Genomic DNA, 15,883 nt, shown 5'->3' with positions numbered 1-15,883 from the left:
TGTGGAAACAGACAGATATTGAGCTCTTTGAATTACTTTGGAGAATCATAGGGGTTTGAGTGCAAACTAACACGTAGCCCTGATAAACACTGTTTTTTCCTGCCCCACCTTGTTTAGGAGCTGGTACTTGAGCTGGGCTCTAGGCGAAAGTCGCTTTCTGGCTGTTTGGATGCCAAGAGCCACTTCCTGTTTAAGATTCTTCAGGAAAGATTGAAAGACAGAAAGCACGACTCTGCTTTGGGTGAGCAGTTGTGGAGGCAGCAGGAGCTGCTGTTGCACAGAAGGTAAATGCTGATTTGAATGGCTGGGAATACCCTGACCAGATGTGCTGTTCACGTTGTGTGCTTGTGCAGTCAGGTAGCCTCCCCTCAGATCCCACTGCAAGTGAAAATGACACCAAGTCCTGGCAGCAGCTGTGCAAGGGGTGTTTATTCCGTAGCACCCACGTAGTTTAAATGGGTCTGTGTGCCATCGTGGGCTAAATGTTGCCCCTGTCAGTAGACTGGATTTCAAAGACCACACATCTTCCTGGACTCTTTTTACAGCCAGCAGCACTGTTAATGCCATCACTTGCATTAACCCTCATTAAATTACTTGCTGCTGTAACTTAGGAGTGCGTTTCCACTTTTGATCCACTGATAATATCTTTGAAAGTGGTCAACATATCTCAATGAAATGCAGGTTTCTTTCTGGACAACAGGAAAAATTCCTGGTACAGTTCCTGTCGACATGTTTGAGCTCTGTCATGTCTGACATACTCACAAACTCTCCTGAATATCAAAGTCTGAGAGTGCGGAGTCAGATTCTCTTCTTGATGGCAACTGTGATTTTGTTTTTCTCTCCTGCCTAAGGATTCTGGTAGGGCTCCCTGCATCCGCTCTGATCATGACTTGTCGGAAAGGAAAGAAAACAACGTTGGACTGTGAAGATTTTTTTCATTTTGTAAACTCTGAGCTGGTATGTGTGGCTAGCCAAACAACTTCTTGTTGGCAAATGCTCTAGCTAAAGATCTTTAAACATGGGTTTATGGCAGAAGCTGAGGCATTCAAACTCTTTCTCTCCTCATCTTGCAACAGAAGAACGTCTGTTCCAGAGGCTACGCGCTTCCCTACGACATCACGTCCCACTTCTTCAGGGTAACTCCTGCTTTCGTTGTTCTGCTCTGTTGTTCCTGCTAGCCAGAGCAGATGTTCCTTTTGAGGATACCTGGCTATGTGTGCTGTTCTTAGCAGTGAGATGTGCTCCCTTCACAGCTGTTTTGAGAATCGTTGGTATAAATTACAAAAAGATGAGCAGTAGTCCAGGGAAGTGGAAAGAATTAACAGGAGGAAGTAATGGTAGAGACTAATTTTAATACAATGCAAAGTGCGTGGGGGGGGGTGGGAAGAGAAGCTGTTGAACACGTTTCTTTTGCTGGGCCATGCTGACCCCTACAGTTACTTCTGATTAGTTTACATTTGGGTTTGGGAGGTACTTCAGAGCAGCAAAGACGTAGGTGTGCAGTCATCTTGTATTATATCCTCTTCCAGGGCCTGCTGAATGCCAGCTTGGACTGTGAAGAAGCAGCAGAAGCGGTCAACGATGTTCTAACAACGTGTCAAACCAAATGTCCCATTGTGCTTCTCTCTGCAGTGGTATCTGTTCATGTTTTTTTCATACATAACTCAGTTTGCATTGCCAGGATGTGAAACTTCTCATGTTAGTTATGTGTGTATGTGAATCCTGGGCTTCTCTATTAAGGGGAAAAAAAAAACACAACACAATTCTTTCTCGGTAGTTGGCTGAGATAGTGGCTGTTTGCAGTAAGGTGTGCAAGCTAAGTATGCCACCACTAATGCTGCTGGTTTCTGGCTTTCTCCCTAGCTCTGGTGGCCACGGTTGGAGCCAGTACTTTGCTCTCAGTGGAAGAGACTCTTCGGGGCTCCGCTCGCAGAAGAGTTGGAAAGACTGAGGGAATGCCAGTCCTGGGCTACGGGGTGTGTATGAGGCACCTGAATGTGGAGCTGCAGGCAGGAGAACCTGCTCGGAGTGAGGTAGCCTGGCTGTGATGGATCAGCACGCAGGAAGTCTGTTCTCTGAGACAGGCTGGGGTTCAGCAGGCAGTGCAAAATGCTAGTGCGGTCTGAGGCTTGTGGGACAGCTATGTACAGATTCCTTTGTAGAGTTGAAACTCAGAATGGGTCATTATAATCATTTAGTCTGGCCTTCTGTGTAATGTGGGTCAGTGTTTCACCATAAAGAGAAGAGAATCTTCTTAGAGGAGATTGGAAGGCAGAGTCCCTGTTAGACAAACACTGGCAATAGCCTTTAGCACAGTGTTGAGTCATTCCCTGAAGCTGCCGCACCCTTCACACCCTGGATTTGGTTTCACACCCTGGATTTGGTCAATCTCTGGTTGTCCTGAAACTACTGACTGCTTCTCTGCTGTATCCTTCCCTCTGTGTCATCTCCCATGTGGTAAATCTGCTGTGTGTTCAGTGTCCTGCAGCTTTTCACTAAAAGTTGGGAATTCAGTGTAAGAATCTCCTTGCAGATGTTTGCAGGCAGCAACCACGTGATTCTGTAGTAGTGCATGCAGCTACCTACCTGCCTAGCCTGTGATAAAAGAGATTTGGGAAGGCTGCTGTCTGTTGCTAGACTTCTCTTTATTTCTGCAAACTCTCCAAGTAGCATTCAACAATGGGGAAAAACCTGGGGAGAAAAATTACTTTTTTTTTTTTTTTTTTTTTGTCCCAGTCACAAATTTATGCCCTTTGCCGAAGCCCTTACATCTCCTCATTTACAGCTGTGATTCTTTATCTAAAACTTTGTCATTCATGCTGGTTTTGTTTCTTAGCTTCCTTTCTTCAGGAGGGGTTTTTCCTCTCTCTGGCCCTCCTTGGATTTCTGCTGCCTTCCTCCACTGCACCGTTCAACAGCAGTCACCACGTGGAAGAGAGAGAAACGTACTGAAGAGGCTGGGGACTGACACAGAGCAGGCAAGACTGGGCACATTTTAGATGTCTGCTGTTCTCTACACTTAAAGAAGACAGAGACGTAGAATATCTTAAACTGAGAAATTGTAAGCCTTGTGGTGAAATCTTGCTGGTGGCTAGTTGATAGAATGTAGCTGTAGATTACCAGATACTAAATATTTATCCCAGAGGCAGTTTTTTTCAGATTTAAAATTTAACTCACGTATTGTTTTCACTGTGAAGTTAAGGAGGATTATTAAATTGCTGCTTTAGAAAATAATCGAAGATTGAGAGAGTGCTGCAGAGATTGAGAGCTCAATCCATGGCATGCTAGAATCACTTCTCCTTTTGACAAAGGAGCTTTCCTTGTTAATTTTAGTTCAGGCATCTTGGTTGTAAGGCGAAGGAGATGCAGAAAGTGTTTGTTAAACAGGGGTGCAGGCATCCTAAGGGCTCTGGGCAGGTGTTCTGGGAATCCTAGAGACAGACTCCTGGGAGATTCCCAGGTGTGCTCCAGGAACACGTCTGCTGTTTCACCATGGCTCAGGCTGTCTGTGCACAGCAATTCTCTGAAGCCTTCTGCTGAGAAGGAAGTTGGGCTGCTGCTCTGCCAGGGGTGTGTTGATCATGAGGGGATGGCAGGGACCAGAGCTCCATATGGGGAGTGTCTCTGTATTGAGAAATTCACAGGTAAATCTTGTTCATGCAGAACCCGTGCCTTACTGGTTACTGCTAAGTTTTAATCCTCAGGGCAGCAGTTGCGGTAGCAGCTCCTCTTGCCGTGGGATTGACTCCACCGTTGTTTATACTGGTCTAGAGCCAAAAGCTGTTAGTCAGAAACTGATCTCACCGAGGTGATAGGTGCATTTAGTACAGGTGAAATAACGACAGCTTTCACCTCAAAAATCTTCCTTAAGATAGCAGGAGGGCACCAGGAGAATGAGAGCAGTGGGAAGGCTGAGTGTAACGGGTCCCAGCAGATCACACTGGCTGCCTGGTGCTCAGCCTTTGGGTCAGACCCTCAGCTACTGCTCTGGTTGGGGTGGAATTCCCCAGATCTTTCTGTGGTGGGGACGTGGCCTCTCAAACAGGACTAGTGTGAGGTCAGATGCCAAATCAAATCCCTCCAGGTGACAGGCAGTGTGAAAATGCAAATCTTGCTAAGTCAGAAGGGGCAGTTTGGTGGGATCAGCCACCTTGGGGAATGAGGCACTGTGCTGAATCCAAAGAGCCCTGTTGTTCTGCATGTGCCACTCCTTGTTGTTTGATTCATCCACATGCAGCGGTCTGTGCCTCTGGAAACTTTTCAGCTGAAGTGTGAGGTCTCTTGCTGCTCTTTTCTCTGCCTTGGCCTGACTGTTGTGCATGTGCACTCAGTCCTGTGCCATGCATATAGCTTGCTGTCTGGCTCTGCCCTCTCTTTCTCAGCAAGAGACAGGAAAAGAGAGGAGGTTGAGCTTTACAGCTCAATTAGCAGCACAATTAAGTGTTACTTTAAATTCCCAGGGTCCTTTGATTTCAGTTGTAAGGATCCGGAAAAGCAGTAACGTGTGGCAGGACAGGATTGCAATGCACTTGCTGAGGTGGGAGGCTGCACAGCATCTGCTGGTAGTGTGCATGGACCAAGATTAGCTCGCCTCCATGTTTACATCTATGGTAGCTTACTTAATTTTTCCTGTATTTGGTAGAATTTGCCATTTGTTGTCTGAACTGCTGACTGCAGCGAGCCTGGTTTTAAAAAAACTGTGAATTTACTGTGGAATTTACCCTTAGAAGCAATGAAGCAAGCCAGGCCCCAGTCTGTCTTCTTCAAATGCACTTCCTTCACCTGGAAGGAGCAGCAGTGCTTGTAGTTCATCCAGGTCCATCCTGGGGACGTACCTGGTGAAATGTTATTTCCTGATGGGAAAGTTGAGTTCTGAGTCATCGCCGCAGACACAGCTAACAGGTACTCTCTTTCCCTTGCAGCTTCTTGTTTCGCTGCTGTTCTTCTCGCTCATGGACCTTATCTCAGCAAAAATAGCACCAAAGGTAAACTCAGCCCTCGGGGAATTCTCATGACACTAAATGCATCTGATCAGCTCGGTTTGCTGCCTAGAAGTGCTTTGTACCAGTACTCGGAAGGCTGGTAGCTTGTTCTGCCAGAAGGAAGGGATCTGCAGCGTCCCAGACAGAGCCTGCTGAAAGCCTCTCTGTTCATATCAGATGGAATGTGTATTTCCTTCTATCTGATGTTATCTGCCCTGTCACTGCAGGAGCTTTTATTTCTGAATGACTTACTATTTATTCTCAGTTTCCTGCTCAGACTTTACACCTCCAGGTAGTGCTGGAACCTCGTATCTATCTCTTGGCGTTTGTGTGGCATTGCACGTTTCTTGTAAGAGGCTTTTCCTCAGGCCAGAAACACACAAGGAATTTCACAACGAAGAGTCCCTAACAAGGAGGAACACGGGTTTCCGAATGATTTAGTGCTATGAAATGGGAGAGCAAAAACAACAAGTTCCTTTCAGCAGCTCTCTGCCCTAAGCACCCTCCTGCCTATGAATGTGTTTCTGTCCCTTTGCTGTCTTCTCAGCTTTGAAGTGCAACCGTTGGTGTAGTCAGCTAGCAGATTGGATCAGGGAGCAGATTCAAGCTAAAAATAATCATTTGATCTCATCGTCTTTCACGGGGGGAGTCTGGAGGAAGAGTCATTGAGGAAAGAAATCTCTTGAGCAAACAGATAGGGGAGGTTGTTCCAAGTAAAATGAGCAATGCAAAAAAACCCTCCCAAGGCTTGCCCTCACTGGAGAGGTTAGAGGGGAAAAGTCTGCTACAGGCAACAGGGTGGGGTAGGTGCAGGACTCGCAGGGACTCTGCAGAGCACAGCTAGGAAGTGAGCAACCAGCTTGTCACCAGCACACCCGTACTGCTTCCCCTGCCCCTGTTGTGATGAAGTACCTACATTGCACAAGGGCCTGGTGGCCCAGGGAGGAACCCAGGCCCCCAGGCGAGGGGAAAGGCTTGGGCTAAATTCCTGAAGGTCCTTTCAGAGAGCATGTCATGTGCGTGATCCCTTACTGGGACTTCTGCTTTGATGCAACCAAAACCTAAGGTGATCTGTCCTTTCTGACTCCCAGGAGGGCGTGGACTTTCAGACCTCTCTGGAATGGTCCCTGGAGATTTTGCAGTGCCTGGAAGAGAGGGGCGCGTCCTGGCCACTTCTCTTCCAGTCAGCAGAAAAAGGTGAGCGAGTCCTGCCTCCGAGGGATGGAAAGTTGGGGTTTAGTGCTGGACAGTACTGCCCTCTTTGATTAATGAATGTGCTTTGTAAGGAGGAACTGTTGGGCCTTTGTGAGCTGCATGGGAAAAAAAAAAATTGCTTCAGTAAAGGCTGAGAACATCCTGCTTCTACCCTATGGTACGGTGACCTGGCTGAGGGGTAGAGCTGGCTGAAACTCGGGCTTTCTCCACCAGATGAAACAATACTAAGAGGGAACAGCTGTCTTCTAGCTGTCTTCTCTGTGTCACCACACCCAGGTGTCAGGGTTTAGCGTGGGCTGGAAGGAAGCCGTGCAGCCCCTGTGCTGCTGTAGCAGTACATGAGGTAGCGTGAGGACCGCTGCAGATGCTCAGTGCTTCTCTCTGGCTGTTACAGGCTCCAGAAAATACTTTGTCCTGCACAGCGCAGCCTCGGCCTGCCACACCCGGCTCTTGCCTCTTGCGTTCTACAGGTAAGGAAAGTCCTGCTGGGTGCAGAAGGAAGGTGCTTGTGAGGGAGGATGTGGCTGGTGGCTGCCATGCACAGTAGCAGGCCCGGTGGTGAGCTGAGCTCCTGTGTTAGCTGTGCAGGAGAAAACACTGGATCATGGCAGGGTGACTGTTTTAGAACCCCTGTCTCTTTTGCTAGAAGTTTCCCTTCATCTTTGTCCTTCAGTGTCCCTGGCTGCTTTATTGCTCCTGGCAGGGGGTGGCCCAATGGCACTTGTAAAACTGAGGGCAGCAGGAGCACGGCCTGGATTTACCTCATGCCTTGCTGTTAGAAACTAAGGTGGAATTGGCGCTGACTGGACACGTGTGTGACTTCCCACAGCCTCACCCCTGGCTTTGACCACGAGCTGCTTGCTAGAGAGCAGCTCTTCCTCTACGTGGCGCTCGACCTCTACATCCAGCTGCTTCAGCTCTTTGTGGAAGGGAAGGACCTGCCCCAGACCGACCAGGTGGGACAAGGCCAAGACCCTGCGGAGCACGTGAGTGAAGCTCAGTCTTTTTTTCCTCTCCTAACTCTGAATCCTATCTTTTTTCCCTTCCCCCTGCTGCTTGCAGCATCCCTCTGGTTCTCACTCTCCTGTACAAAGCTGTGGGTTCACAGGGAGATGCCTTTGCAGGCAGGCAGCTTGTTCCCAGCCTGGGCTGAGAGGCTGCAGGTGCTGCTGGTGCCTGAACCCTCAGCTGCCCCACTTGTACAGGGCTTTAGGATGGATGGAGACATCGAGTAAATGATCTGCTCAGCTCGTGGCTAGGCCACAAGTACAGCCTGCTGGTCCCTGCTCCCCTGCTGGAGGCAGGGACTGAGCGCTGAGTGACACCACCCATGGGCTGAGTGACGCCACCCGTGGCTGTGCCTCACCTCGTCTGTTCCTCAGGGGGATCCCGTGGAGGTGATCTCCAAGGCCCGTCGGTTCCTGCGTGCTGCGATTCCTCGCTGCCCTGCCAGAAGCTTTGGGAACCTAGGACCGGTGCGTTGAGCGTTTTCTCTCCTCCCAGTCTGAGAGCTCCATGTCTGGGCAGCACCAGCTCTGTGTACCCTTTCTTGCCACACTTAACTTGCTCACCCAGCAGCAGGCAGCGTGCTGCTGTACCGCGCGTTGGAGCAGTAGACACCTGCTGTTGGAGCAGTGCTATAGCCGCTGCCGTCCCGCTCCCCTGCTGCAGGCTTGGTCTCAGCTCTGTTAAACATTACCCTCACGCACTCTTGCTTAATGCTTGGTCTTACAGAAAGTGCCAGGCACGGTTACGGGGCTGGTGTTGCAATTCCCACACGCACGGTGCTGGCTGCCTGCAGCCCCTGCTTGCTGCAGCGGCCAGCAGCAGCTGCCTGCACAACTCACGGGGGTTGCTGTAACTTGCTCTGAGGAAGCAACAACAGCCCTAACACCAGCCACCTGCCCTCTCCCCAGTTACTAGCTGCCTGCGACCAACTTGACCCCGAGCTGGGAGCCATCCTGCATCGCTCAAGGCCGGCTGCAGCCCTGGACCTGGACGAGGAGCTGGTCCTGTTCTGAGGGCCAGGCAGTGCCACCACGCTGACTGGGGACAAGGGACAGACCCGCTGCTACCTCTCTTTCTCACCAGTGCTGTTTCTTTCCAATTACTTTGTAAATAATTTATTACAAGCATAACCATGAAGCTCTTGTTACAATAAAAAGTAGGTTACAAATTTCAATTTAGACTTACTTTGGGAATCTTTTCTTTTTTTTAACCAAAACAAAACGTCTGCTCAAAGTTGCTCCACTGCCCTAGGTACCCTTACAGCCACCTGCGGGCAATACTGTACAGGCAGCAGCTTGTGCAGGTCGGTAACAGTTGTGGGCCAACTCTGCTTCTACAACTGTGTGCGTGGGGAGAAGGGGGACAACAAAGGGGTGCTGCCAAACATCCACTCCCCTGGGATTAGACGGACTCTTAGTACAACACTGCTGAATCAGACGTGAGCATGGAGAATCACAGCATGATAACAAGCTTTTTCTGAGCAAGCTGAAGCTAATTCCACTGAGTTCTTTGGAGACTAAAATGTAAATTAAAAATCTCCACTCTGCTGTACGGTTTCTACAGGGCTGGACTGGGAACGCTGCCCCGTCCCCCCTCAGGTGGGCTCCTGCTGTGCAGTCACTTCTGGCTTTACTGCCTGGCTCTCTGAAGTCCCTGAAGTATTTAGGAGGAGAATAGGCTCTGGCTCCAGTGGCTTGGTTTTGTCCTGAGTCTGGGTCAGAGGGTGCACCATGGACATGTGGACGTTAAGGTTATGGGCCTTCTCGAAGCGCTTCCCACACTGGTCGCAGGCAAACTCCAGCTCCGTCTCAGCTTTGTGTTTGGTCATGTGGTACTTGAGCGACGCGCGCTGCCGGCACTGGAACCCGCAGATTTCACACCTGCAAGGCAAGGCAGGGGCTCAGCACCCAGCCCAAGCTGTCTGGCACAGGGACAGACCCCCCACGTGGGGCTGTGCTGATCAGGAGCTGGGGCTGCACGAGATGAACACCACAGCCTCAGCGGCTGGCTCATAGCACCTCCTAAAGCTGCCCTGGTCAAGCAACGCCCTTACCCTCACAGCTGGAGCTGAAAAGTCACCTACGAACAGGGACAGAAGGACTAAGACCTGTTCAATAAACGGATGCACTGGAGCTGAGGCACACACTGCACAAGTGGATGAACACTTGAAGTGCCACATGCAGGGCTGGGGGCATGGAATTACGCTGCGCTAAGGACAGGAATAGCTCACAGAGCTTCCTGATGCCTTCCATCCCTTTTTTAGCTCTGAATAAATGATGATGTGCACTTACTGGAGGGGCTTGGCTCCTGAGTGCCGCATCTGATGGACCGAGAGGTGTTTGCGTTGCTTAAAGGTCTGCCCGCATTCATCACAGATATAATTCCGTACCTCTGCAATGGAAACAAGCAAAGAGTGGTTGGTGCTGCTGATTTCTTAGCGCATGAAACACACACACAGCTGCCCACAGTTACTGGGGGAAGCTGAATTCCTCCCCCTGCCTCAAATCCCCCACACGATGGCTTGTTACAGGCTTACGTGTCAGGACGCCAGCTCTGCAGCCCCCTCAGAGCCTTGCTAACAGCGCCCAGCAGCCTTGCACAATGAATCAGCTGGCACTGCTCAGTCCCCACGCGATCAGAACCGTGCAGACCCACCTGTGTGAATGAGTTTCACGTGCCGCTGCAGGTACCGGTCAATCATGAACACCTTGTTGCAGCCCGGATGAGGACAGGGCCTCTCCCGAACTTCTTCGTGATGCTCTTTGATGTGTTTCTGGGAAGGAAGGACAGAGTTCTAACTGCTCGCCTTAAAGCAGAGATCGAGGCTGCATTTTTTCTCCACAGGAAAAAAAAAAAAACAACCCCCCAAGAAATGAGACCCCCATCCTGGTAGCCCTGCACACCGTCACTGTTTTGCTGTGAAAAACCAGCCTTGCATCCAAATCCATCCCTGACAGCGGGGACTTAACAGCACACAGCCCAGCTCGTTCCAAGGGCTGCTGCCGAGCCAGTGGCAGGCTTCCAGAACAGGAGGAGCGCGCTGAGCTACAGCAGCTCCTTTTCCTTTTGGAAGCACAGAAAAAGGCCAGGGACGCTGGACAGATTGCTCCCTTCAGTGACTCACCCAGGCACTCACCGTCCTGCAAAGCTCAACGGTGAACCACAAGTCCCAGACCTGCCCCTCGTACGAACGCTGCTCTACAACACCCAAAGCTGCAGGTTTGGAATAGGAACAAGCCCTGAACCTACCTTCATGCCGTCGGCCCCTCTGTAGACAGCTGTGCAGCCCTGGTAAGGACACTTGTAAATGGTGGGCAGCTCCTCCCTGCAAAGCAGAGGCTTGCTGTCAGCCGGCGTGCCGGGAGCCAGCGCCGCCGCCCCGCCACACCCTGCTCTTTTATTACCTTTCACATTTGATTTTTTTTTTCCAGCCTGGCTTAGGTCCTGGCTTCTTCCTTACTTTGGGCTCTTCTGCCTTCTTTGCTTCTTTGCTGTCACTCTTCTTGCTAGAAACCCTCCAGGAAGGAAGAAGGACATCTGTTTCACACCTGATCTTGATTTAAATCCTCCCACTTAACTGTCCCAGCATGTTACACTTGGCCTGAAGGCTTAGCCTGATGCCTGACCTGGCAAAGCCCAGGCTAAACAGGAGCACACGTGCCATCAAATAAATACATGCGAGCCGAGCTGCTGTATTTACTGCAGGGCCTGGGGAAGAGCAACACGGCCGTGCTTTAACCTGACGGGCAGCCTGGGGAACGCACGTTCCAGGCGTTAACAGGTCCCTCGGGGGCAGGAAGGCAGGGATGTGGGAGAACTGAGGCCAGGCAGGAAAACAAAGCTCGTCCACCCAGCTGGGTCCTGCCCCGCGGCCAGCAGAGCAGGGGCAGGCTCCAGCCCTGCTCAGCCACAGCCCCCCACCAAGCACAGCGCGCTGCCGGAGGGGGAAAGCCCCTTACTTCTTCTCGGGGTAAGGCTCGAAGGAGTCATCTGAAGATTGCATGTTTCTCTTCTCATTCTCATCATCACTCAAGAAGTCTCTGAGAGAGAGAGAAGATGCCCTTTACCGACACAGGACGTGGTTGATGCGCCAGCACCAGCAGCCACACGCGTTCTCTGCTCCCAGCACGTTCATCTCCCCCACAGAACAGCGCAGGAACCGAAGCTCCACGTGTTCTCCTCCCCCGCAATCTCCCAAAGCAAATAAAGCCTCGGTGAACACAGCAAATAGCAAAATCGGCTCCTTTTAGGGTTAGATCTGTGTAAGATTAACTGAACCACTATCAGGAGTACAAAAAATGGCTGTTACTGACAAGATCCGATGTTGTAACCAGTTCCTATACTCGGAAAAGTAATTTTATAGAGCAAGAATGTGATGTAATTGTCTGGCACAGATAAGTTAAGGTCATTCAGTGCTTCCTCATATGTAGCAGCCACATTTTTTTTTTTTTTTTTGTTGTTCTTTTAAACCCTATGCTATACAAGAGGCAATTCACTCCATAGCCAGGGCGCAGGCAGTAAGTTCTTGGGGTGCTTTCAGTGGGCCACGTTTACCTGCCATGCTGCACTAAGCTCGCGCTCGGCTGTTCAGCACCTACACTCAATCACCAGCCGTGCACCAGCCTCACTTCACTCCGGGGTTTGGAGAACTCGGCCAAACCTTTGAGCAGAAAACCCACCAGGCTGCCGCTGTCCCGCTCCCACTCAGACTTCTGTGCAAACACTCCCGCGGGGGACAATTTCTCGGGGTCCCACCTTACTGCCTGCAAGCTCAGGGCCGTGCACCCGCACCCTGCTGCCCCAAGCCACGGAGGGGAACAGCGTGGGAGCAACACGGAGCCACCAGCAGCCTCCTGCCCCACGCAGAACCGCGCGGCTGCTTTCCCAGGGCGCAGGGGCTGGCGCAGAGCACGGCCAGGTCTGCTGGGGGCAACCAAACAGGACACACACACTGATGGGCAAACACCCTGCTGCGGCCGAGGGAGGGAGCTGAGCGCTGCCACCACAGAGAAACCGCTCTGCGCCTCGGCTGCCAGCCCCCAGGGCCTCTGGGGACCGGGTCTCTCGTGGAGAAAGAGCTCTCCGAGGCCTCCCATTTCATACTCGCAAAGAAGACATTAAGGCTATTTTAAACCCACTCTTCTCTCACCCCTCAGAAAGGTCACTGAACTCGTCTTTTACCCGCTCATCCGACGTTGGAGACAGAACCTGCTTCCCACTCAACTGTCCTAGGAAATGAAGGAGAACAAGGTGCGTTACTAGGAAAAGCAGTGAGAACAAGCCAGCAGAGACAGCTGCCGGGAAGGCACTCTGAATTCACTCATGGTGGCTCATACTGGAGGGAAGAAAAAAAAAAAAAAAAAAGTGCTCCACGACAAGTTAATGATTATTTAAGCCAAACTCCATGCCTCGCGTGCTCCAGGAGCAGCATTCTGCCTGCGCCCCAGGGACTGGGAGAGCCCTCACCCTGCAGCTGCCACGAGCATCTTTCGGTTTCCCCAGTGACAACCGCTCTGTACCCGGCAGCCTCATTCCCCAGTGAGTCACAGCTGCCTTCTCCCTTCCCAGCAGCAGACGTCTCACGTGGCTGTTAGAGATAAACACATCTCGACTTCTGGAACTCAGGATTAGCCTGAGGCCCCAAGTTTTCGGGGAGAGGGGAGCGCCAACAGGGGCTCCTGCTGCTCGGCATCGCCCTGCAGCCGCAGCTGGGGGGGGGTCACACCCCATTGCCAACATGTGGCAGGGTTAGGACTGATCAGAAACCTACACCTGGCAGATGGTCAGAACCAGTGACTGCTCTGCACTGCTCACGTCCCTGCACGAGGGCAGGGCCAGCTGAGGAACAGCCAAGTCTGTCCCTTCCATCAGAGGGGAACAAGGGACGGCTCAGGCTGCAGGACAATGCAGCCAGCCGAAGCCCTGCGCTCCCCCTTCCCTCTGCAAGGTTTGCTGTCTGCGACCAGAGGCAATTCTCCAGGCAACCTGCGCTTCCCAGTGGGATCCAAGTCCCCCTGAGGAGCAGCAGTCCCTGAGGAGGGCAGCCCAGCCCCAACACCGCTCCCTGGGGCAGCTCTTCAGACCTCAGCCTTCCCCAGAAGCCCGGGAGAAGACCAGAAGGCAAATCCCTTACCTGTGGCGCTGCTCGGCGGTGACACGGGCTGGGGCAGGGCTTTCTCCTGTACCGAGGCCGTGCTGTCCAGTTGTGGGTGAGATGAATCCCTGTTCTGCGGCGGCTCATTCTCCACGTTCGGTGGCACTGATGTGGTCCCTTTGTTTGCGGGCTGCTGGCAAGGAGTCGTCCTTACTGGAGCATGCTGGGGTCTGGGAGCAGGAACAGCCTCGGCATTGTCTGCCCCTGCCCCGTTGTCAGTCAGACGCTGCGCCGTGCCCTTGCTCCACTCCCGTTTGACAGACAAGGCGTTGTCGACCAGCACCGTGCTGCAGTCGGAATCCGTGTCCATGACGTAGTCGTGCCCGTCCCCGCAGCCCCAGACGGCGCGGATGATCCCGCAGTACTCGGAGGACAGCACGCTCTGCAGGCTCGGCACCGACTGGCAGCCCCCGGCGTGTGCGTGCGCCCACGTCACCAGGCTGTGCAGGCACTGCGGGCTGGAGGTGATCAGGTCGACTGCAGGGAGGGGAGAAGCAGCAGGCGCAGGGTCAGTGGCTGCAGACCCGCTCCCGAGCCACTGACAGCGGCTGGGTCAGGCTGGTGCTGCCCCCAAACCCACTCTTTGCGCTCCCAATGTAAGTTAGAAACTTTCCAGCACGATGCTGGGATGCTGGTGCCAGCGAGGATCCTTCTGGGGACACGAGGGGAGAGCTTGTGGTGGAGGGAGGATGGGGCAGTGTGACCACCCAACCTGTGAGCACCCAACCCGGGGCGTGCAGGGACAGCCCTGCTGAAGGACACGGGCACCGCCCTGCCCCAGACACCCCAGAAAACCACCCCCCTGCGCCAAAACTGCAGAAAGAGAAGGGAGGCAGCTCCGTGAGCTGCTACTCACCCAGACAGGAGGCACCTCCCTCCGCGCCAGGCTGGGCCGGGGCAGCGCTGCTCCTGCAAGAGCCAGAACAGCAGCGGCAGCGTTACAGCGGGACCGCGGCGGCACGCGGTGCTTTACTACTCCCCGTAACTACGGGGGGCAAAGAAACACAACGTACTTTCCTTTCGACTTGACGTGGCCCGTGGGAGACGCGTTCACCCTCTGGATGAAGGTCCTGAGGACGCTGCGGCATTTGTAGAACTGGGCATGGCACTTCTTGCAGACGAACTGGGGGAGCGCGGGGTCCTGGCGCACCGCCACCCCCACCAGCCGCTGGAAGTCCGTGAAGAAGACCTGATCCACGCGGCGCTGCTTCTCCGAGTTCTCCCCCATCACCGGGACCTTCCCAAAGGCGTTGCGCAGGCTCCTGGAGGAGAACTTCCCATGGCAGAGGCGACAGTATCCAGTGCTCAGGGCTCTGCCAATTCCTGCGGGAGAAGGGTCGGGTACAACCGCTCGTGCCTGCTCCAAGAGCACGCAGGAAGACTTTCCCCATCCCTCGGTCCCAGTCAGCAGGCTGCCTTCGAGGTCCTGGCTTCAGCACAGGAAGGCCAGGCAGGATGAGACCTCCTCCAGGACTCAGGGCAGCCCCTGACAGAGCAGGAACTCCGCAGCATCACCGCTGTGCTGCGCCCCAAATCCCACAATGTCCCTGCCCTGCGCCCCAGGGAGGCTGCTGCAGACCCAGCTCCTCCCGGCCGCGGTGCTCGCAGGGCTCTCATGCACCCGCGCTTCCACCAGCACCATCCTCCAGCCAAGTCACTCTCCTCCCTGCCCGGCGTTTATCTCCAGAGTATTTATAGACAGCGGCCGCAGCCCTCAGCGAGCCTGAACCGCCCCAGCTCTCCCCCCTCTTCCAGGACACGCCGTCTCTCTGCCACCCCAAGGCTTCTGCCTCATCACAGCCTCCTCAGGGCCACGGCCGGGCTCCAGCCCCTTCCAAAGGGACAGCACACGGCAAGTGGTGGGGGTCCTGCCCCACACCTGGGGGGCTGCAGCTCCTGCCCACAGCCCCCAGGAGCTCTCAGTGGCCACCCCAGCAGCACCCACGGAGCTGCAGAGCCCTCACAAACCTTTCGGAGGGCTGAAAACCTCAGCTCCAGGCCAGCCTCAGGCACAGGGGGCTGAGCCTGCTGCCCCCCGAGAACCCCCCCACACTGGGGGGGGGAGATCCCCGCGGGCCCCCCGGCCCTGCCCCACACGGGGACCCCCCCCACCGGGGCACAAAAAGGCGCCTCCGGGCCCCGTCCCCACAACCCCCGGGGGGGGGGGGGGGGCCCAGCTCCATCCCGGTGCCGCCTCCTCCCTCCCCGGAGGCCTTGAGGGGCACGGGACGGGACCCCCAAACCCCCCCCCGGTACCGGCACCGGGACCCCGAGGCCTCTCCCCCCCCCCCACCTCAGGGCCTCACCTTCCTCCGCCGCCCCCCCGGGCCGTGCCCAAGCGGAGGCCGCCGCCGCCGCCGCCACCACCGGGGCCCACCCCGCGGCCGGTTCGGGCCTCGCCGCTCCCTCCGCAGCCCCCCGGGCCGCCGCCGCCGTTGTCCCGGGCCTCCTCCGGGGCTCGGCCGAGGCCGCCAGGAACCGCCCGCGCCGATCGCGCTTCATCCCCGCCGCCGCCGCCGCCGCC

The 15,883-nt window shown here is 54.3% G+C and overlaps 2 protein-coding genes across 2 annotated transcripts in view; one reads left to right on the top strand and one right to left on the bottom strand.

Moving 5' to 3' along the window:
* FANCA (FA complementation group A) overlaps positions 1-8,496 on the top strand; it is a gene marked incomplete at its 5' end in the record, with an annotated part of 34,830 nt that extends 26,334 nt beyond the window's left edge. The window contains 12 exons of the mRNA XM_082769762.1: positions 118-284; positions 852-957; positions 1,077-1,136; positions 1,530-1,634; positions 1,864-1,976; positions 2,837-2,978; positions 4,923-4,985; positions 6,074-6,179; positions 6,592-6,667; positions 7,027-7,183; positions 7,580-7,672; positions 8,114-8,496. Coding sequence (XP_082625888.1) covers positions 118-284; positions 852-957; positions 1,077-1,136; positions 1,530-1,634; positions 1,864-1,976; positions 2,837-2,978; positions 4,923-4,985; positions 6,074-6,179; positions 6,592-6,667; positions 7,027-7,183; positions 7,580-7,672; positions 8,114-8,218 — 1,293 coding nt within the window. The 3' untranslated portion in view covers positions 8,219-8,496. The remainder of the gene's footprint in view (positions 1-117; positions 285-851; positions 958-1,076; positions 1,137-1,529; positions 1,635-1,863; positions 1,977-2,836; positions 2,979-4,922; positions 4,986-6,073; positions 6,180-6,591; positions 6,668-7,026; positions 7,184-7,579; positions 7,673-8,113) is intronic.
* Positions 8,497-8,644: 148 nt separating this feature from the next.
* Positions 8,645-15,870, bottom strand: ZNF276 (zinc finger protein 276). The gene is made up of 11 exons (XM_082769761.1): positions 15,666-15,870; positions 14,373-14,682; positions 14,216-14,268; positions 13,339-13,836; positions 12,355-12,433; positions 11,165-11,245; positions 10,610-10,720; positions 10,455-10,530; positions 9,861-9,978; positions 9,497-9,596; positions 8,645-9,085 (listed from the first exon to the last, which is right to left on the bottom strand). The coding sequence occupies exons 1-11, from the start codon at positions 15,859-15,861 to the stop codon at positions 8,800-8,802; spliced, it is 1,908 nt and encodes a 635-aa protein (XP_082625887.1). The 5' UTR covers positions 15,862-15,870; the 3' UTR covers positions 8,645-8,799.
* Positions 15,871-15,883: the final 13 nt, after the last annotated feature.

The sequence above is a fragment of the Aythya marila genome (assembly GCF_965140915.1).
Source record: "Aythya marila genome assembly, chromosome: 12".
In the NCBI taxonomy this organism is placed as follows: Eukaryota; Metazoa; Chordata; class Aves; order Anseriformes; family Anatidae; genus Aythya; species Aythya marila.
The sequence above is the reverse complement of the archived record's forward strand: the minus strand, read 5'-3'. Positions and strand labels throughout refer to the sequence as shown.

Excerpts from the sequence above, each read along its gene's own strand:
- ZNF276 (XM_082769761.1), bottom strand. The coding sequence starts at position 15,861 with ATGAAGCGCGATCGGCGCGGGCGGTTCCTGGCGGCCTCGGCCGAGCCC. Across the intron at positions 14,683-15,665 it reads CGGGGGGGCGGCGGAGGAAG|GAATTGGCAGAGCCCTGAGC; the intron begins GTGAGGCCCTGA and ends CTTCTCCCGCAG. Across the intron at positions 13,837-14,215 it reads GGGAGGTGCCTCCTGTCTGG|TCGACCTGATCACCTCCAGC; the intron begins GTGAGTAGCAGC and ends CCCTCCCTGCAG.